At 45.2% G+C, this 15,919-nt stretch overlaps 1 protein-coding gene across 11 annotated transcripts in view; it reads left to right on the top strand.

Annotated features, from left to right (window-relative positions):
- The window catches only part of IRF2 (interferon regulatory factor 2), a 61,790-nt gene extending 58,906 nt beyond the window's left edge, over nucleotides 1–2,884 (top strand). For all 11 annotated transcript variants that reach the window (XM_005281964.5, XM_024105317.3, XM_065596777.1 and 8 more), the window contains one exon: nucleotides 1,554–2,884. In XM_005281964.5, the coding sequence (XP_005282021.1) occupies nucleotides 1,554–1,868 (315 nt within the window). In that variant the 3' untranslated portion in view covers nucleotides 1,869–2,884. The remainder of the gene's footprint in view (nucleotides 1–1,553) is intronic.
- Nucleotides 2,885–15,919: the final 13,035 nt, after the last annotated feature.

Here is a 15,919-nt window from a genome sequence, read left to right as displayed (position 1 = left end):
GGATTTTCTTGTATGTTGTCTGGGCTCACACAATAGCAGGAAATGGCGATCTTAATGATGGAGAGACTCTTGCAAATGTGGTGCATGTGAGCTTTCCTGACGAGTCTGTTCTCATGCTTTGAATGAAAAGAAATAAAAGGAAATAATATATAACCACCAGATGTTGTGTGGAGCTATTGCTTGTGACCTAACAGAACCCATGGAACAATTTTTCATTTCCAGCCTCTAATTTTGCACCTGCTGAATAGATGCATGCACATCTATTTGTGCATGTAAATCTCAGCTTTATATATGTAGATCATGTAATTGGACATAAAAATACATATGTATATTAGAGGCAAGGCTAATTTGGCTTCAGGATTCCAGCTTCATATTCATGAAAAACTTCCCTGCAAGGCCCTTTTCTTGCTCAGTTTAATAACAAAAAAAAAAAAAAGTTGGAATCCCTTTGGCGGGACAATTCTGTTATGAAGTAAAAAATGAGCAGCAACATTAACTCTGCTCTCAGTGTACATACTTTAACGTTAAATAAGCTGTTCATCTCTCATCCTCCTGAAGAGGGAGGGGAGCTTGGGGGAAGAACTTACCCAGCTAATGACATTTAATACCATAAAAAGAAGTGAAAATTCTCTAAGGATGTAAAAATAGCACCTTGCAGGGTAGTGTGCTGGAGTACGGCTGAGCTGCTACTTGCTGCCAGAAGGAGGGTTGGCTTTAGTAGGGTTTGACCCTAAAACATTGCTGATCCTGTGGGCCATATTTTCCATCCTGCTGCTGCAGGCAGAGGAGAACAAAACTCAGCAGACTCCCCTAGGATAGTCTGAACAACCTGGGAATGAGAAATGCCTCTACTAGCTTCCCAGTGCGGGGCTTATCACTAGTTCTATAGTAAGATTACCCTGCTCCCCGGTCTCATAGAATTCCCTTCCTGGGTGTGCACTGATGTTCTGCATGCATTGGGGAATGGAGCAGATGCTCTCTGTGGCATGATTGCCTATAGGCCACATAGATATCAGAGTGGATAGCCCATGAAAGAATAATGCTAGCAGCTTTGACAGCTGCTGGATTCTGTTCTGTGCTGGCTAAGGAATGATATCTATGTTTAGGCACTTGACTTCTGTGGGTGACCACACTTCCTCTGGATTCAGGTGCTGAAACCCTTGCCCATTCCAAGGAGGGGGGAACCCCCTGATCGACCAAATGGGGGAAATTTTGCACTTTGATGCTCAGAGTTCCTTGTCCCCGTGCCCATTTTTCCAGAATAACTGAGAATATGGCCTTTGTTTTCCATCAGCAGGGTAAGTTATGCAGAGGAACATCTAGACTTAAGAGAGTGGGATTCTGGAGGGAGAAGAAATCACAAGATCACACATAAAAGGCTAGAAGCACAGGTTTTAGTGGCCATTCCTTAGTACGTGATCCTTTATTTGGCTACAACACTATAATGCAATTTAGGGCATGACTGAAAGAGACAGAGGCTGCTCTCTTCTATCAGTTATATTAGCAGGAGTAGTTTACAAAATCACATTCACTGACGGTCTTTTTCTTTTCAGGGTCGGCTTCAGTGGCAAAAGAAAAACATTGAAGGCAAACAGTATCTGAGCAATCTTGGTATGAGGAACACTTCTCATATTCTTCCCAGTATGGCTACCTTTGTGACTTCCAACAAGCCTGACCTCCAGGTCACCATCAAAGAAGAAAGCTCCCCACTGCCTTACAACAGCTCCTGGCCCCCCTTCCCAGCTGTCCCTCTCCCACAAGTAGTGTCTTCAGCTTCTGCCAGCAGCAGCAGGCCAGACCATGAGACACGGGCTAGTGTCATCAAGAAAACATCAGACATCACCCAGTCGAGAGTCAAGAGCTGCTAAGCCTCTGACTGTGTCTCTTTAGTTTTGGTTTGTATTTGTATTTTATGTTTCTCTAGAAGAGGTGCAACTCTGACGCACATTAGACAAATCTAAGGGAAAGCCTTGACAATATAGAACATTGCTGTGTCCGACTCCAGTACTGGAGCTTTTTAACTCAGGACTCCAGCCATCAGTATGTATACCTGAAACCAGATGGATTTCCAAGGTTACTGCATAGGAAAAACAGAACTTTGGCCCACTTATATAAGCTCCAGTACTTCATAAGAGGACCAACAACCACAGGGGAAGTGGTGTTGCTGCACTTCTTGCAGTCACAGCTGTGATGGAACTGAAAGCCTCAGAATGGAAGAGAAAATGTGAACTAGCTGGAATTTTTTTTTTAAATAAAAAAATCTATTGTGAATATGTACATAGTGCAGTACTAGCAACGTTGCAGTCTGCTTCTGCACCTTATTAAAAAGCACTTACAAAAAGGCCTTTTATTACCTTGCTCTAATTAATGGCACATTCAAAGCCCCCTCCCATCTTTATTCTTTTCCAAGGCTATTCTTGCTAACAAGTCTTGAGAAGTAGGGAAAGAAAAGGAAGGTAAACCTTCCTATATGGATTTCACACATTGTAAGATTGCTTTTCTCGTGTTTGTTTCTAATCTGCTATGCTTGAATGCCGCGTGGTACAATAGGAAGAAAAATATTACAGAGATATTATGCAAATTCCCAGATTTCAAGAAGAAAAAAAGTACTCTAATTCTAACCAGAGCAAGCTTTTTTATTTTTTATACAGGGGAATATTTTATTCAAAGTAAAATTCTAAAGTGAATATAATTGTTTTTTTAATCTTTTCTACAGCAAATTTATAATTTTAAGATTCAGTTCTTGGTGGGTTATCAGCAGTTATTACATCCTTGTGGCACATTTTTTTAATTTTGTAAAGGTGAAATAGCTTTTATGAGCTCATGTAGCAATCAAATTATCCTGTGGATTGATAATAAATATGATATAGAGTTAAATTTTTAATAATCCTCTTGTTTGTCATTTTTTAATCTTATCCACACAGTTTAGGCTTTTGGTATGAAGGTGAAGGGGGTCACCTCTCATCATGGAAAACTGGGATTAGCCTTTGCTTTAGAATCGAGAACTACCTTGTACATTGTAAATGGAATGGGAAGTACTGTGAGACAACTGCAGCACAACACAGATAGAAAGAGGAACTCAGACTTAAAGGCAATATGGTCCAATGGTCAGGGCACCAGATTGGTAATCAGGAGACCAGGGCTCTGTTCCCAACTCTGCTACTGACCTGTTGTCTCTCTGCCTCTGTTTCCCTGTCTATAAAAAGGGGGTAGTGATATTATTTTTAAGTCCTCTGAGTAATAATAATAGTTATTATTATTAGTGGACTGAACACAGGATTGGCAGCCATGTAACCGCCATGCTGACTTCTGATCCAGGTCATTAGGAAAAGGAGGTTTGGATAGTGGGGGTTCTGATCTGTAGGATTCTGCTATATCAGTAACTCAATGCCACGTCACACCCTCAGTTCTTAGCACCACTTTCAGTGCTGCTTACAAATCCATGGAACAACACAGCTGATGCTCTAATGAGTGATCTTGGTAAAGAACTTATTTTGCCTCAGTAAACCCAGATGAGGAGTTGGAGGAGGGTTATAGAAAAGATAATGCAGCTCAAGGCTTTTCTGAGATAGCTTTGTAGGACCTCCCCTTGCGTGATTTCAGCAGCACAGAAAAATGCCCAACTGCCTTTGTGGTTCTGGGCCTAAGTCAGTCACTTCTCAGGGGAAATTCCCATTGAAGTGAAGCAGCTGAGATTGTGTTTCTTTGATTTTTGGAAAAGATTAAGCATAACCAAAAAAACCACCCCACCCTGAATCAGAGGCAAGTTCCCCCTCTCACCAAACCCAAGTTTCTTTAGCAAGTGGGAAAAGGGACAATTAACCAGATTTTGTAGAGTAATTCTACTTCCCTGCTGCTCTGGTTGCAAACACAGAGCACGAGGGGAGGGGAAAAATGATGGCAATATCTTGACTTTAGCCAGCAAAATTATTTCTCAAATTAAATTACATTTCCTAATAAGCAGAACATGTATGGAAACCTAATGCACAGTGTAACCAGCTGAGGGAGAGGAAGCTAACTGTCCACAGATAGAGTAATAAACAGGGTTTTGTATGGCACCTTCAGGCCTTCATCCAGGGCAGCTAAAATCAGTGCCACCTGATTGTCACTTAGTTTTACAGCTGGGTTAAAGAAGGCAAAAGGGTTTGTTTTGAGCTGTTGAAGTGACTTACCTGTGATCATATGGTGTGCTAGATTCAGCCCTGGCATAACACAACTGATGGAACAAGTTGCACAGAGCTGAATATGTCCAGGTGTGTATTGGTCATTCAGGTCAGATTCCAGATGCTGCTGAGTCCCAGGCCTTTGCACTAAGCACTAGCCTAGAGGGTCCCAAACTTTTTTCTCTCAGGCCCACCTGTGCAGCTGCAATAGGCACCATGGCCCACTATTAACACACATCTGTCAGGGAGAGGGGTCCCATGGGGCATGCGCAGCTCATCGCCTCAGCAGGGGTCAGAGCCAGCAAGCGGGCGAAGGGGCCAGGCAGGTGCCACAGCCAGCCCCTGCTGACATCCTCCACCTCAGCAACCCACTGAGTGCCTTGCACCTGGCAGCCCTGCCCTAGTCACCCACCCACCACCCTGGCACGTCTCACAGGCACCCACCTGCCTGAGAATGAGGGAAGGGCTTGAGGGCCACCAGTGCTGGGCAGAGCTAGGCACTCTGGCTGGGCCTGACCGTTACCTTGATGGTCCCAATCACAGCGTTGTAGACTCCAGGCCATGAGCGGTGGGTATCGCAGGCCAGGAGAAGCTAAGCCTCCCCAAAAAGCCACGTGTGACCCCCACCCATGCTCTGCCCCGAGGCCCCCTCCTGCTTCCCGCTCGTTCCCCTGTGGCCCCAGCCCAGGCTGCTCCTCTTCCCAGAAGCAGGCTGGGGCTGGGGCTAGGGTGGGCCAGCCTATGACCCGGGACTTTGGGCGGCTGGAGCCAGTGCTTGGGCTGCCTGGTGCTGGGGCCACCTAGTGCTCGTGCCGGCCGGAGGGGCCTGGGGATGAGGGTGCTCGTGCCGTCCGGAGGGGCCTGGGGATGAGGGTGCTCGTGCCGTCCGGAGGGGCCTGGGGATGGGGTGAGGGGGCCAGTGGCTGCGGCTCAGGGCTCTGGCAGTAGCAGGAGGGGGCAGTGCCTTGGGCAGAAGGTATGGGGGCTAGCTTCCCCTTCATGCACTGCCCTTACTACAGGCAGAAACAGCAAAACCACCGAGACCTGGTCCCTAGGACAGCGGTGGGCAAACTTTTTGGCCCAAGGGCCACATCTTGGAATAGAAATTGTATGGCAGGCTGTGAATGCTCACAAAATTGAGGTTGGGGTGCAGGCTCTGGGGCGGGGTCAGAAATGAGATGTTCAGGGTATGGGAGGGGGCTCTGGGCTGGGGTCGGTGGTGAGGGTTCTGGCTGGGGGTGTGGGCTCTGGGGTGGGGCTGGGGATGAGGGGGTTGGGGTGTAGGACGGTGGTCTGGGCTGGGATCAAGGGGTTCGGCAGGAGCTCAGGGGGTTGGGGCATGAGGAGAGGTTCAAGGATATAGGCTCTGGGCAGCACTTACCTCAAATGGCTCCCGGAAGCAGCGGCATGTCCCGTCTCGAGCTCCTATGCAGAGGCACAGCCAGGCGGCTCTACACGCTGCCCTGTCCGCAGGCACTGCCCCCGCAGCTCCCATTGGAGCACGGGAGGGGCCATTGCAGTGCATAGGAGCTGGAGTCGCGGCTTCTGGAAGCTGTGTGAAGTGCCCGCCCCCTCTCACCCCCCCCGACCCTGCTCCCTGGCTGCAGCGCTGGAGCGGGGGCCATGTGGCTGCTTCTGGGAACCGCATGGAGTGGCCCCCAATTCTGTTCCCTGGCTGGCGCACTGGTGAGGGGCAAGCCCCAGATCCCACACCCCAGGGGAAGCTCGAGGACTGGCTTAAAATAGCCCGTGGGCCGTAGTTTGCCCACCCCTGCCCTAGGGCATGGCAGCTCAGTGCAGGACTGGCTGGAGAGTTACCATACTTCAAGTTCCGAAATAGAGGACACTGCTGGAGGCAAAGGGTGGGGCAACTAGATATGGGGGGTGCTGGAGGGTGTGTCCCCCTTGGGAGGCGGTATTTGGGGGGTGCTGGAGGAAGCATTTGGGCCTCATTCTCAAGGGGGTGGGCAATGTCGCTCCCTGTCATGGTAGCAGGGTAGCTAGCACATTCCCAGGACGCAGCACCAGCCCATTAGTCAGAGCCTCCCTACAAGGATCACCCCCTACCCAGGGTGGGGAGCTGGGACCTGGCCTTGTCATTTCTTCCGGCCAAGTTCTGGGGCCCCACAGCAAGGCAGGTGGCCTGGCTGAGAGGCACTTGGTGGCTCTACTTATGGCCACAAACCCTCCAGCCTCCTCCAGCTGCTGTGTCTCGGGGCCAGCCACATCTCCTCACTCTCCGCCCACCACTCAGCAGCTCCACTTTGCCCTCTACCACTGGTACTGGGCTCCTCCAGCCCTGGGTGGGGACCAGCACTGGCCACCACTACACCAAAGTACACAGGTTGTTTGTTTGGGTTTTTTGGGGGGGGGGGTTTCAGGTATTGCATTCCCAAAAATCTGGGTAACATCGTCAAATCACGTTAGGCACTTACGCCCCATTTTCATTCCACGTAGGACTCCAAGGTAATGGCTGCAATAGAAGTGTTTCCCCCGTGTACGAGTCCCAGCAAGGCACTCCTTGTGGATGCTGTTTATACGGGCAAAGATGTGCTTTGTAGCCGTTTAGTAAAACCACCCCCACCCTGCAAGTGAAACAAACTATACTGGTAAACATGCAGTGCAGGGTGTGCTGTATAGCTGCTGCTACACAAGGAGCATGTGTTAGCTCAGCTAGGATCATCAGAGATCACACCCCGGCTGTCTGGCAGAAGGCTACAGTGTGGATGTGGCTTCAGTCTCACTGATGGGCAGTGGGACTTTGCATGCCAGTTTTGAAAATGAGCCTTAAGCCCAGCTCCTCAAAGATATGTAGGTGATTGACTTCAACGCGAGTTACACACCAAAATACAATTGAGGGTCTGTGCCAAAGTTACGTAGGTGGTTTTAAAAAATGTTTCATTAATCAGTAAAGCACCTGATAAGACTTTTCATAGTCCAGTCCATAACTCAGGTAATAAATAATTATGCTTTCCAGCTGTTATATCCTAATTATTTTCATTGTGGCTTTTGGATTATTAGGCTGCATGATAAAGTGCTGCCCCCTGAAGCATTTCCATGTTCCCGCTGGAGTTTCCCTGGAGAACTACTATGTGGGGCTTGTAGGCTGTTTTTTGTACTGCTTGCAGGAGAAAAAAAACAACAATGACCATTTGAGCAAATGTGTAAAGGTGGTTGCCTTCTCTGTAGTAATATTAACATGTGCAAGATTTTTTTTCAGTCAACAATGCTGAAAATAGTTATTGAGAGGAAGGAAATTGCAGGGGCCAACAGCTAGTTCTAGCACCGAAAGCATTTTGTCCAGGAACTTGCTTGTTGTCTGTAGATTAAGCTGCTCACAGTAGTGCACCATTTGAGTTTCACCCAGCTTGACAAGCAGATGTAACTGATAATCATCCCAGTCATTCTGATATGCTGCAGCTTTAAATAAATCAGTCATGTCTGAGGCAATTTCTTTCAGGTTGAATCTGTTGAGTAGTTTGTTACTTAGGCCCTTTGGGCCAATTCCACTCTCGGTTAAACTAAATAATTCAGCTGTAGTTTAAGTACCATAGAGTTAAATGCTGTTAGCGCAGTATTTAGCTCACTAACTAATTTGACTATGGTTCAAATTCTGTCCTGGTGGGAAGTGGTGGAACTCTATTGACAGTGGAGGTTGGCCCTTTATCTGCCTTTTTTAAATGTCCTTTGTTCTTCTATACAGAACAGTCTCGGTTTAAGGACATTGCTGCTTTTTTTTTTTAATATTACAGTTATTCCCGCCCCATTGATGGTTTTAGACATTCTAAGGATTTCTCACTATGTTACATTAATTTCCATTGTTTATCTGATGTATGCTTTATATTTGTCATCGTCTATGTTATACAATGAGTTAGATCATTTACATACACACACACATTTTTCTCCAGAGAAACTGTTCTTTGGGTATGGTTAATTTTACAGTAGCTGTCTTATTGCTTGCTGGGTGGAATTTGCCAGGATTATCCAACAGCAACTTTATTAACTCCATATAAGCATTTGCAGGTGAAACTTAACACAGCAGCAGGAAACTGGTTAGGTGCTAAGAACAGTTGCTCCAGCACTTGCTGCTTTTACGTGTACTTCAATTTAAAGATGTTATCTCCTTTAGTCAGTTTTTCTAGTTTCAGTTTTCAGTAGTAGTTTTGCTCACATGCCCCACTGTTCTTTTAAAACTTAAAAAAAAAATCCTACAGTTACTTTTAAAATAAATTATTTTGCTCTTGTCACGTATCTGCAACAGAAACAACACGAACGGCTCTGACACAGCTGCAGCAATTTGAATACTTTCCCATTCAGGAAATATGATTCTCTATCATGGCAGGAAAATGTTAGATCCTTTTTGAACTGATAAATATTGGGCCAAATTCATTCTTGGTGCAAACCACACCATTCAATGGCATTAAAACATATTTACTTCCGTGTCTGTGCTGGAGCCAGCCTATTTCCATAGGATGTACTGGACCAAATTCATCCGTGGTGTAACTCCACTGACTTTTGTGTAACCTTACAACTAATACACTAATTTTTTTCAGTCACAGGAAGTAGCACTGCTGGTAAATTACCTCCCCAACATCCTCAGACGTCTTAATTACAAGCCCCTGAAGTATGCATATAACAAATAGCCATCCAGGAGACATTTGTACCTTGGTTTATTTGCTTTGCACCAGAAAGCAGCTAATGTATGGTATGATTTGAGAACGGAGGGATCCATATGTTGCTAGATCATTAGCACAGATAGGAATCTTTTCCACATTCATTTTTGGTTTCCATCACGTTTTGCTTCCTCCTTGTTGACTAACCCTCTTTGACAAGTGTTTTTTTTTTAAAACCAGTTCTACCTTTCACACTGTCACACTAATGCTGCCTTAAGACCACTGCATAAATCAAGGGTCCAATTCTGTGTTCAGCGACAAGTCTGCATCTCCTGCTGAAGCTGCAGCAATTTGTACCCATTCATCCAACGGAAGAACTGGGCCCACTGGCACGTCCAGAATTCCAATGTAGCATTTGTATTACAGTGATACGCAGAGGCCTCAGTCAGCATCAAGGCCTCATTTGCTGCATGATGTACAAGATTCAGTCCTTACCTTTTAGATTAACATCCTGTAGTTTAACATCTCGATGTGGGCAAATCCTGTAGTAATGCAGTGGCCTAACCAGGAAGGCAGGAACAACTTAGACACCTGAGTAAATTGTGAAAGCTGAGATGGCCCAACATTTTGCAATGAGGTAAAATGAGTGAGTGTTTTTGCCTCAGTTTGGTGTGTTCAGGAGGAGTATGCGAGGGGGAGAATTTATGTGGGGAGTTGAGGCCTAAAAGGATCTATGACCTGTAGAAAAAGTAGATTATTTGAGGGTACAAGGAAAATAAATTAATCCAACAATGTTGTAAGTGAGGAGTAGGGAGCCTAAATCATTGATACAAACTAGGGTAGCCCCTTTGCCCCCCAAGACACAGTCCAGTGTCCACACAGTACACAGAATATAATCCACAAATCAGATATATGATTCTAATGCCATTTGTTCTATACTGCAGATCTTCAAGGTGAAGAAGAATGGGCCTTACTTGGGCTATTGCCTATGAAAATTTCAACTGTCCTTTCTGTATCTGAAATTTACACTTTTCATTTACCAAAACATTCTCTGCCCCATTGGTTTCAGTTTTCAGGTGGTTCCTTGTATACAAATTGCTGGCATTAGAACATGTAGTATTCAAGGAATGTACTACTCAAGCCAAACCTTTTGCACATGAAGATTACTTGTCATACAGAAAAGTAGGAGTTGATAATTTACCAACTGGCTGTTGCCAAAGCACAACTAGGAAGCCACCAGCTGTGTGTGAACGGAAGTTTTACAGTCATGCCGTTCCCTGATAGGAAATTTCCGAGAAAGCTTTGTATTTTCTTCAGTTGTTAACTGTCAGAATTCTGTGGTCCAGCATTCTAGTCTTCTCATAAATAACCAGGAATAATATGCAAAACATTGGTATTCTTTGGAGAGACATGGAGAGAGGGAACTTGGAACTAATATAGTGTAGTAATATTTACATTACTTAGCTACTGGTTTGTGCTACTTCAGCAACACAAAATAGCCCTACAGCCAGCTTAACCAGCATCCTGAGGAATCCCCCTGCACTAAGGAATTCAGTAGTGCTATAGAGCAGAGGTTCTCAAACTGTGGTCTGTGGACCACCAGTGGTCCGCGAGCTCCATTCAGGTGGTCCACGGATAGTTCCCTCTAAGGTGCGTGCCTGGTTGGTTGCACATGAGAGAATGAAGGGCCACTCACCTAATTAATGGAGCCATGCAGGCCTGGACCTTGGAGAAGATGCACACATAAGGTGAGGTGGTGGCCTTGAGGGGAATAGGGGTAGGTGGGAGGGGAGAGGGGGTGGGGGGAATTTGGGATGTGCAGGGTTGCGGCGGCCAGAGAAAGAGGCAACTTTCCCCAGCTCCAGGGCTGCGGCTGCCGGAGAGAGATGGCCTCCTTCCCAGCCTCAGCTCTGTCGCTGCTGTGGCGGGGGAGAGACCCCCTCTCCTTCCCAGCCCCAGCTCGGGGGCTGGCATGGCCTGGGACAGAGGGCACATCCATTGCATTAGAAAGGTAAGACTACTGATATTAAAATATGAGTTGTGTGCTTTTATTTGTAAAACAAAAACCTTAATTATTATTAAGTTTTTTATATATATAGCGCTTTTATCCAAAGCGCTTTACAATAGTCAGCTAACGGTACAAACAACATTTGGAAAGATCATTTAGTGGTCTGCTGAGACCCTCAGCAATTTTCAAGTGGCCTGCGGGAAAAAAAAGTTTGAGAGCCACTGCTGTAGAGCCTTCTACACTAGACCCTGGCTGGCCCCCAATGTAAGGGGCATGCCCAGCTGTCAGAATGGCCGCTTGGGGGCAAAGAGCATCCAATATAAGTTAGCATACCTGAGACTCCCCTACTCTGTGCCAACGGAGAGGGCCTGCACAATCTGACTCCAGTTCAGCCAGAAGGAAGAACCTGGCCTCAAGACTCTGAACTAGATTTGGAGCCAAATCCTGAGCAGCCTCCATGCTCAAAGAAGTCAGTGGAAGTCAAGGATGCTCAGATCTCCAAGGAGACCATGCAGAACAGGCTCCTTAATCTCTGTTTAACACTCACATATATACATGACCAGATATGCACAACATAGCATATTCTATTCCTAATGTAAATCTTTGCAAGGGGGAGAATTAACCAATTTTTAAGATGTCTCACCCTTTAACTCTGTTTTCCTGCAAGGTCCCCACTGCTCCAACTCATACAGTTTGAGACATCTTGAACTTTGTAGAGGCACACAGTTTTCACAGCTTCCTTTCACATTTGGTAAGCTTAACTTCCAGGAAAATTAAAATATTCCTGCATTCTTTGAGTACAGATTGAAAAAAACAGTTTAGAAAACCCAGTAAATTATGACCTGGCCAATCCTTTAGGGATTAGTGCAGCAGTGCAGAACACTAGAGACCCAGGTTTGAGTCCCAGCCCCACTCTCCCTCATTTATGCTGGTAGGGACTGGGAGTAGTTCATAGGGAGCATGCTCTGCCCCAGGGGAAGGTGTGTGTCACATTACTCAAGAGCACCTCCTCTGGTCAGTTAAGGAATGGCACTGGAAGAACTCTGAACAGATTGCCCAGACATCCTCATCCTGAAGGCTGGTGATGTAAAGCACAACAGGGGTGGTGCAAGACACTCCATACTTCCACCACTAGTTTGGAAATTTAAGATAAGGAAGTTACCAAATTCACAGGGTTTTTGTGATGATTAATTCACCAAAGGTATAGAACTCTGAGATCCTTGGATGACACACTGTGCACATACAAGGTATTATTGTAATATATCACCAACTCTGCCTCATGTGGCCAATGAGTCAGTCCTGAATGGATTTAATTGCTATAATCCCAGTGGGCTATCAGTTATACAGATTTATGTAATTTCAGACCTCACATTGACAGGGACAGAAAAAGGATGTTACTGACAGCATAGAACTACACTTAAACCCAGGCTGGGGCACACACAGGAATCACACTGATTTAACTAAATGGATATCTAAATCAATTTTGCTGAATCAGTGCAGTCCCTTGTGTGGACACTCATTACATTGGTTTAAGCATGGTTACTATCAAGTGAAGGTAATTCAATGTAAGGCACTCTGAGGGTATGTCTACACTGCACACTCTCTTATGGTGACGTGTAGAGTACATGCACTGCACGCCTCCCCCCCCCCCCAGCAGGGGTATAAATAGCAGTGTAGATGGTGAGGCATTGCTTAGCCGCATACAGACATGCCAGAAACTTAGGGTATGTATCCTACTTGTCTTTTGCCATGCCCAAGCAGTGCATCCCCCATTTACACTGCTATTTTTAGCATTGTAATGTCCTGCTTCCTCCATGCTGACATAGCCTTTCCCTGCTCCCGCCCCCTTTCAGAGCCTTTCACTGCTGCTTGTAGCTACACATCACAGTGTAGATGCAGCCTGCTTTTCACTGAAGCGTGTAGCTACACATACCCTACATACAGCCGCCAGTGTAGACAAGGCCTTAAACCGATTTAAGGAGTACCCCCACAAGGGAATTGCACTGATGATTTTAGAAACCCATTTAGTTAATTTCTGGGTGTAGACAAGCCCTTATTATTTGTAGATTTTCATTTTAATCCTCCTCCATCCCCCATCAAAGGGCTGCTTTATAATTATTAGTACTCTTGAGACTCCTATTCTTTTCTCTGCCAATACATGTAAATCATGAGCTGGAAGTCAGCTCAGTTTAAAAAAAAAAATTCAGGCTGGGGTCACTTCAGGTAAAAACTACCAGATATGCATTGATTTCCCTTCCCTGAGCAATAACAAAAACAACGTTAGCCATTCACCAGGAAACTGCATCGACTGCCAGACGCACATTGTGTGTTAGCCATTGCAAGATGTAAGCAGAACAGTTTTTATGCTCCAGCACAGCACAAGGTGACATGTCACATGACTGAATGCAAGTGTCTGACCTTTTGATGGGCTTCCTCCACTGTTAGAAGGACTTGCAAAGGAAACCATAGGCTTTCTTGACTACAACTTGCTATTTGTTTTTTTCCCTTGTTTACATTAACTCTAAGAAATACCATGATATTCATAAGCCTGAGCCAAAAAATAAAAATTTACCCCTCGTTCCAAAATGAACTCATTCCTCTCTATTCCTTTGTATTAGGAAACCAATTTTAAATGAGGATTTAAAACAGAGTTTCCATAAGCACAGGCCCCAATTAAGGAAAGAACTTAAAGTATAAAATGGGACTATTCATGTATTTAAAGTTACACATGTATTTAAAGCACCTTCCTGAACTGGGAGTTCAGTTGTGCAGGCCAGGTTGAATGGGGCACAACACTGCTCACACAGAAACCAACTGAAGAGTAACCTGAGCCTGAGCCACCTAATTCTGACACTTATTTTAACCAAAAGTGTTACCAAAGTTTAATAAGTCACAGTTGGTTCTCTCCTGCTGGCCTCCCTATTCCCACTCCTGAGCGCCTTCAACAGCTTCCTCTCACCTTCTGCAGGATCCTCAGTATATTTCAACACCATGCCCAGAAGGTCAACAAGGTTTAAATAAATACAAAATTAATATGATACATAACACTGCTCTACAGCCAAAATGCTTCTGAAATAAATATAGTCAAACTTTACTAATTCTGGGTCGCTGAGAATGAAAATGATGCTTAAAATTGTTGATTGGCTCTAGTTTTCAAGATATGCTATTGGGTCAGTATATACGACCCTTGACTTGGGAATGGCGGAGGATAAGTGAGTTATAAAGGGAAGGGATCTCAATTTAAACCAGAAATGACTAAAATACATCTTTGACTGGATCTATGACTAAATCTATGACTGGGTTTGGACAGTACTTGCTTTTTAGGCAAAACAATGAATGATGCAATCTGAAGCTGGTAGTGCGTCATACATGATATGAATTGCATCATGTTATTCCTAGAAGTCATGGATGATGCAATCATAACGAAGCTTACATCACTCTGCTGAACAAATTGCCCTATATCAGCTCTAGAAATCATACAGTGTCGTGCTCTCTTATTTGTCAGTGTTTGATTTTGCAAAGGGACACATTTCTGTTTAGCCAAAGTGAGCAGAGATGCCTCGTACTTGTGTGAACAGTGAAGATAACTTCTGCTATGTTTGTGGTGAAGTGACTTTTGCATCACAAAAGCGCAGTATAACCACTATGGTTAAGAAAGGCTATCCCCTTTATTTTGGCTGCAAAATTGGAGATCAGGACAAGAGGTGGGCCCCACACATATGCTGCAACACTTGTGCAACAAATCTTCGCCAGTGGTTGAACAGGGAAAGGAAATCTATGCCTTTTGCAGTGCCAATGATTTGGAGAGAGCCAACAGATCATACCAGCAATTGTTACTTCTGCATGGTGCCTCCAGTTGGGAAAGGTGTGTCAAAGAAGAAAAAGTGGACTGTGCATTATCCAAACAGTCCATCAGCTATACGCCCAGTACCCCACGGAGAAGGACTGCCGGTTCCTGATGCACCAGAATCATTCTCACTTGAGTCAGACGAGGAAGAGGAAGAGGATGAAACTTCTGGTCCTGAACCATCAATGTCACAGGACCCACATTTTCTTCCATCCTCCTCCTCTGAACCACACCTCATAACACAAGGTGAACTGAATGACCTTGTCAGGGATTTGGAACTACCCAAGAGTAAGGCAGAGCTGTTGGGCTCCAGACTACAGCAGTGGAATCTCCTGGCAGGTGATGTTAGGGTTTCCATGTTCCGTGACTGTCAAAAGGATCTTGTCCCATTCTTCTTCATGGAAGGTGATCTTGTAGCCTGCAACAACATCGATGGTGTGATGGCAGCCCTCATTCACGATCCAGATGAGTGGAGACTGTTCATTGATTCATCAAAGACGAGTCTTAAAGCTGTTTTACTGCAGAATGGCAATGTTTTGCCATCAATTCCAGTTGGTCATGCAGTCCATATGAAGGAAATCTATGACAACATGAAACAACTTTTGAGGTGCATAAACTATGACCAACATCAGTGGCAGCTTTGTGGCGATTTGAAGGTTGTTACTCTCTTGCTTGGTCTGCAGACTGGATACACAAAGTACTGCTGTTTTCTCGGTGAATGGGATAGTTGTGCAAGAGATTCCCACTACATCAAGAAAGATTGGCCACTCCGATAGTCATTGGAGCCTGGAAGGAAAAGTGTTCAGCATCCACCACTTGTTGAATCAAGGAAGATTTTGTTACCACCCTTATACATCAAGCTGGGTCTGATGAAGAACTTTGCCAAGGCCATTGACAAAACACAAGCAGTTTTCAAGTACCTCCATGGAAAATTCCAAGGTTAAGTGAAGCTAAGATAAAGGAAGGTGTCTTTGTTGGTCCTCAGATTCGTGAACTTCTTCGAGATGATGCATTTGACCATGCACTGTGTGGCAAGGAAAAGACGGCATGGAAATCCTTCCAGTTAGTGGCAATACATTTTCTCAGAAACAACAAGGCAGACAACTACAGGTTGTTGGTGGAAAACCTCCTCAAGGCATACAAAAGCCTTGGTTGCAACATGTCACTAAAGATACATTTTTTGCACTCTCAGCTAGATTTTTTTCCACCGAACTGCGGAGCAGTGAGCGACGAACACGGCGAGCGATTTCACCAGGACATTGCAACAATGGAAAAACGCTATCAGGGC

Source organism: Chrysemys picta, chromosome 5 (genome assembly GCF_011386835.1).
Source record: "Chrysemys picta bellii isolate R12L10 chromosome 5, ASM1138683v2, whole genome shotgun sequence".
Taxonomy (NCBI): Eukaryota; Metazoa; Chordata; order Testudines; family Emydidae; genus Chrysemys; species Chrysemys picta.
Note: the sequence above shows the minus strand (reverse complement) of the source record. Positions and strands in the feature narration are given on the sequence as shown.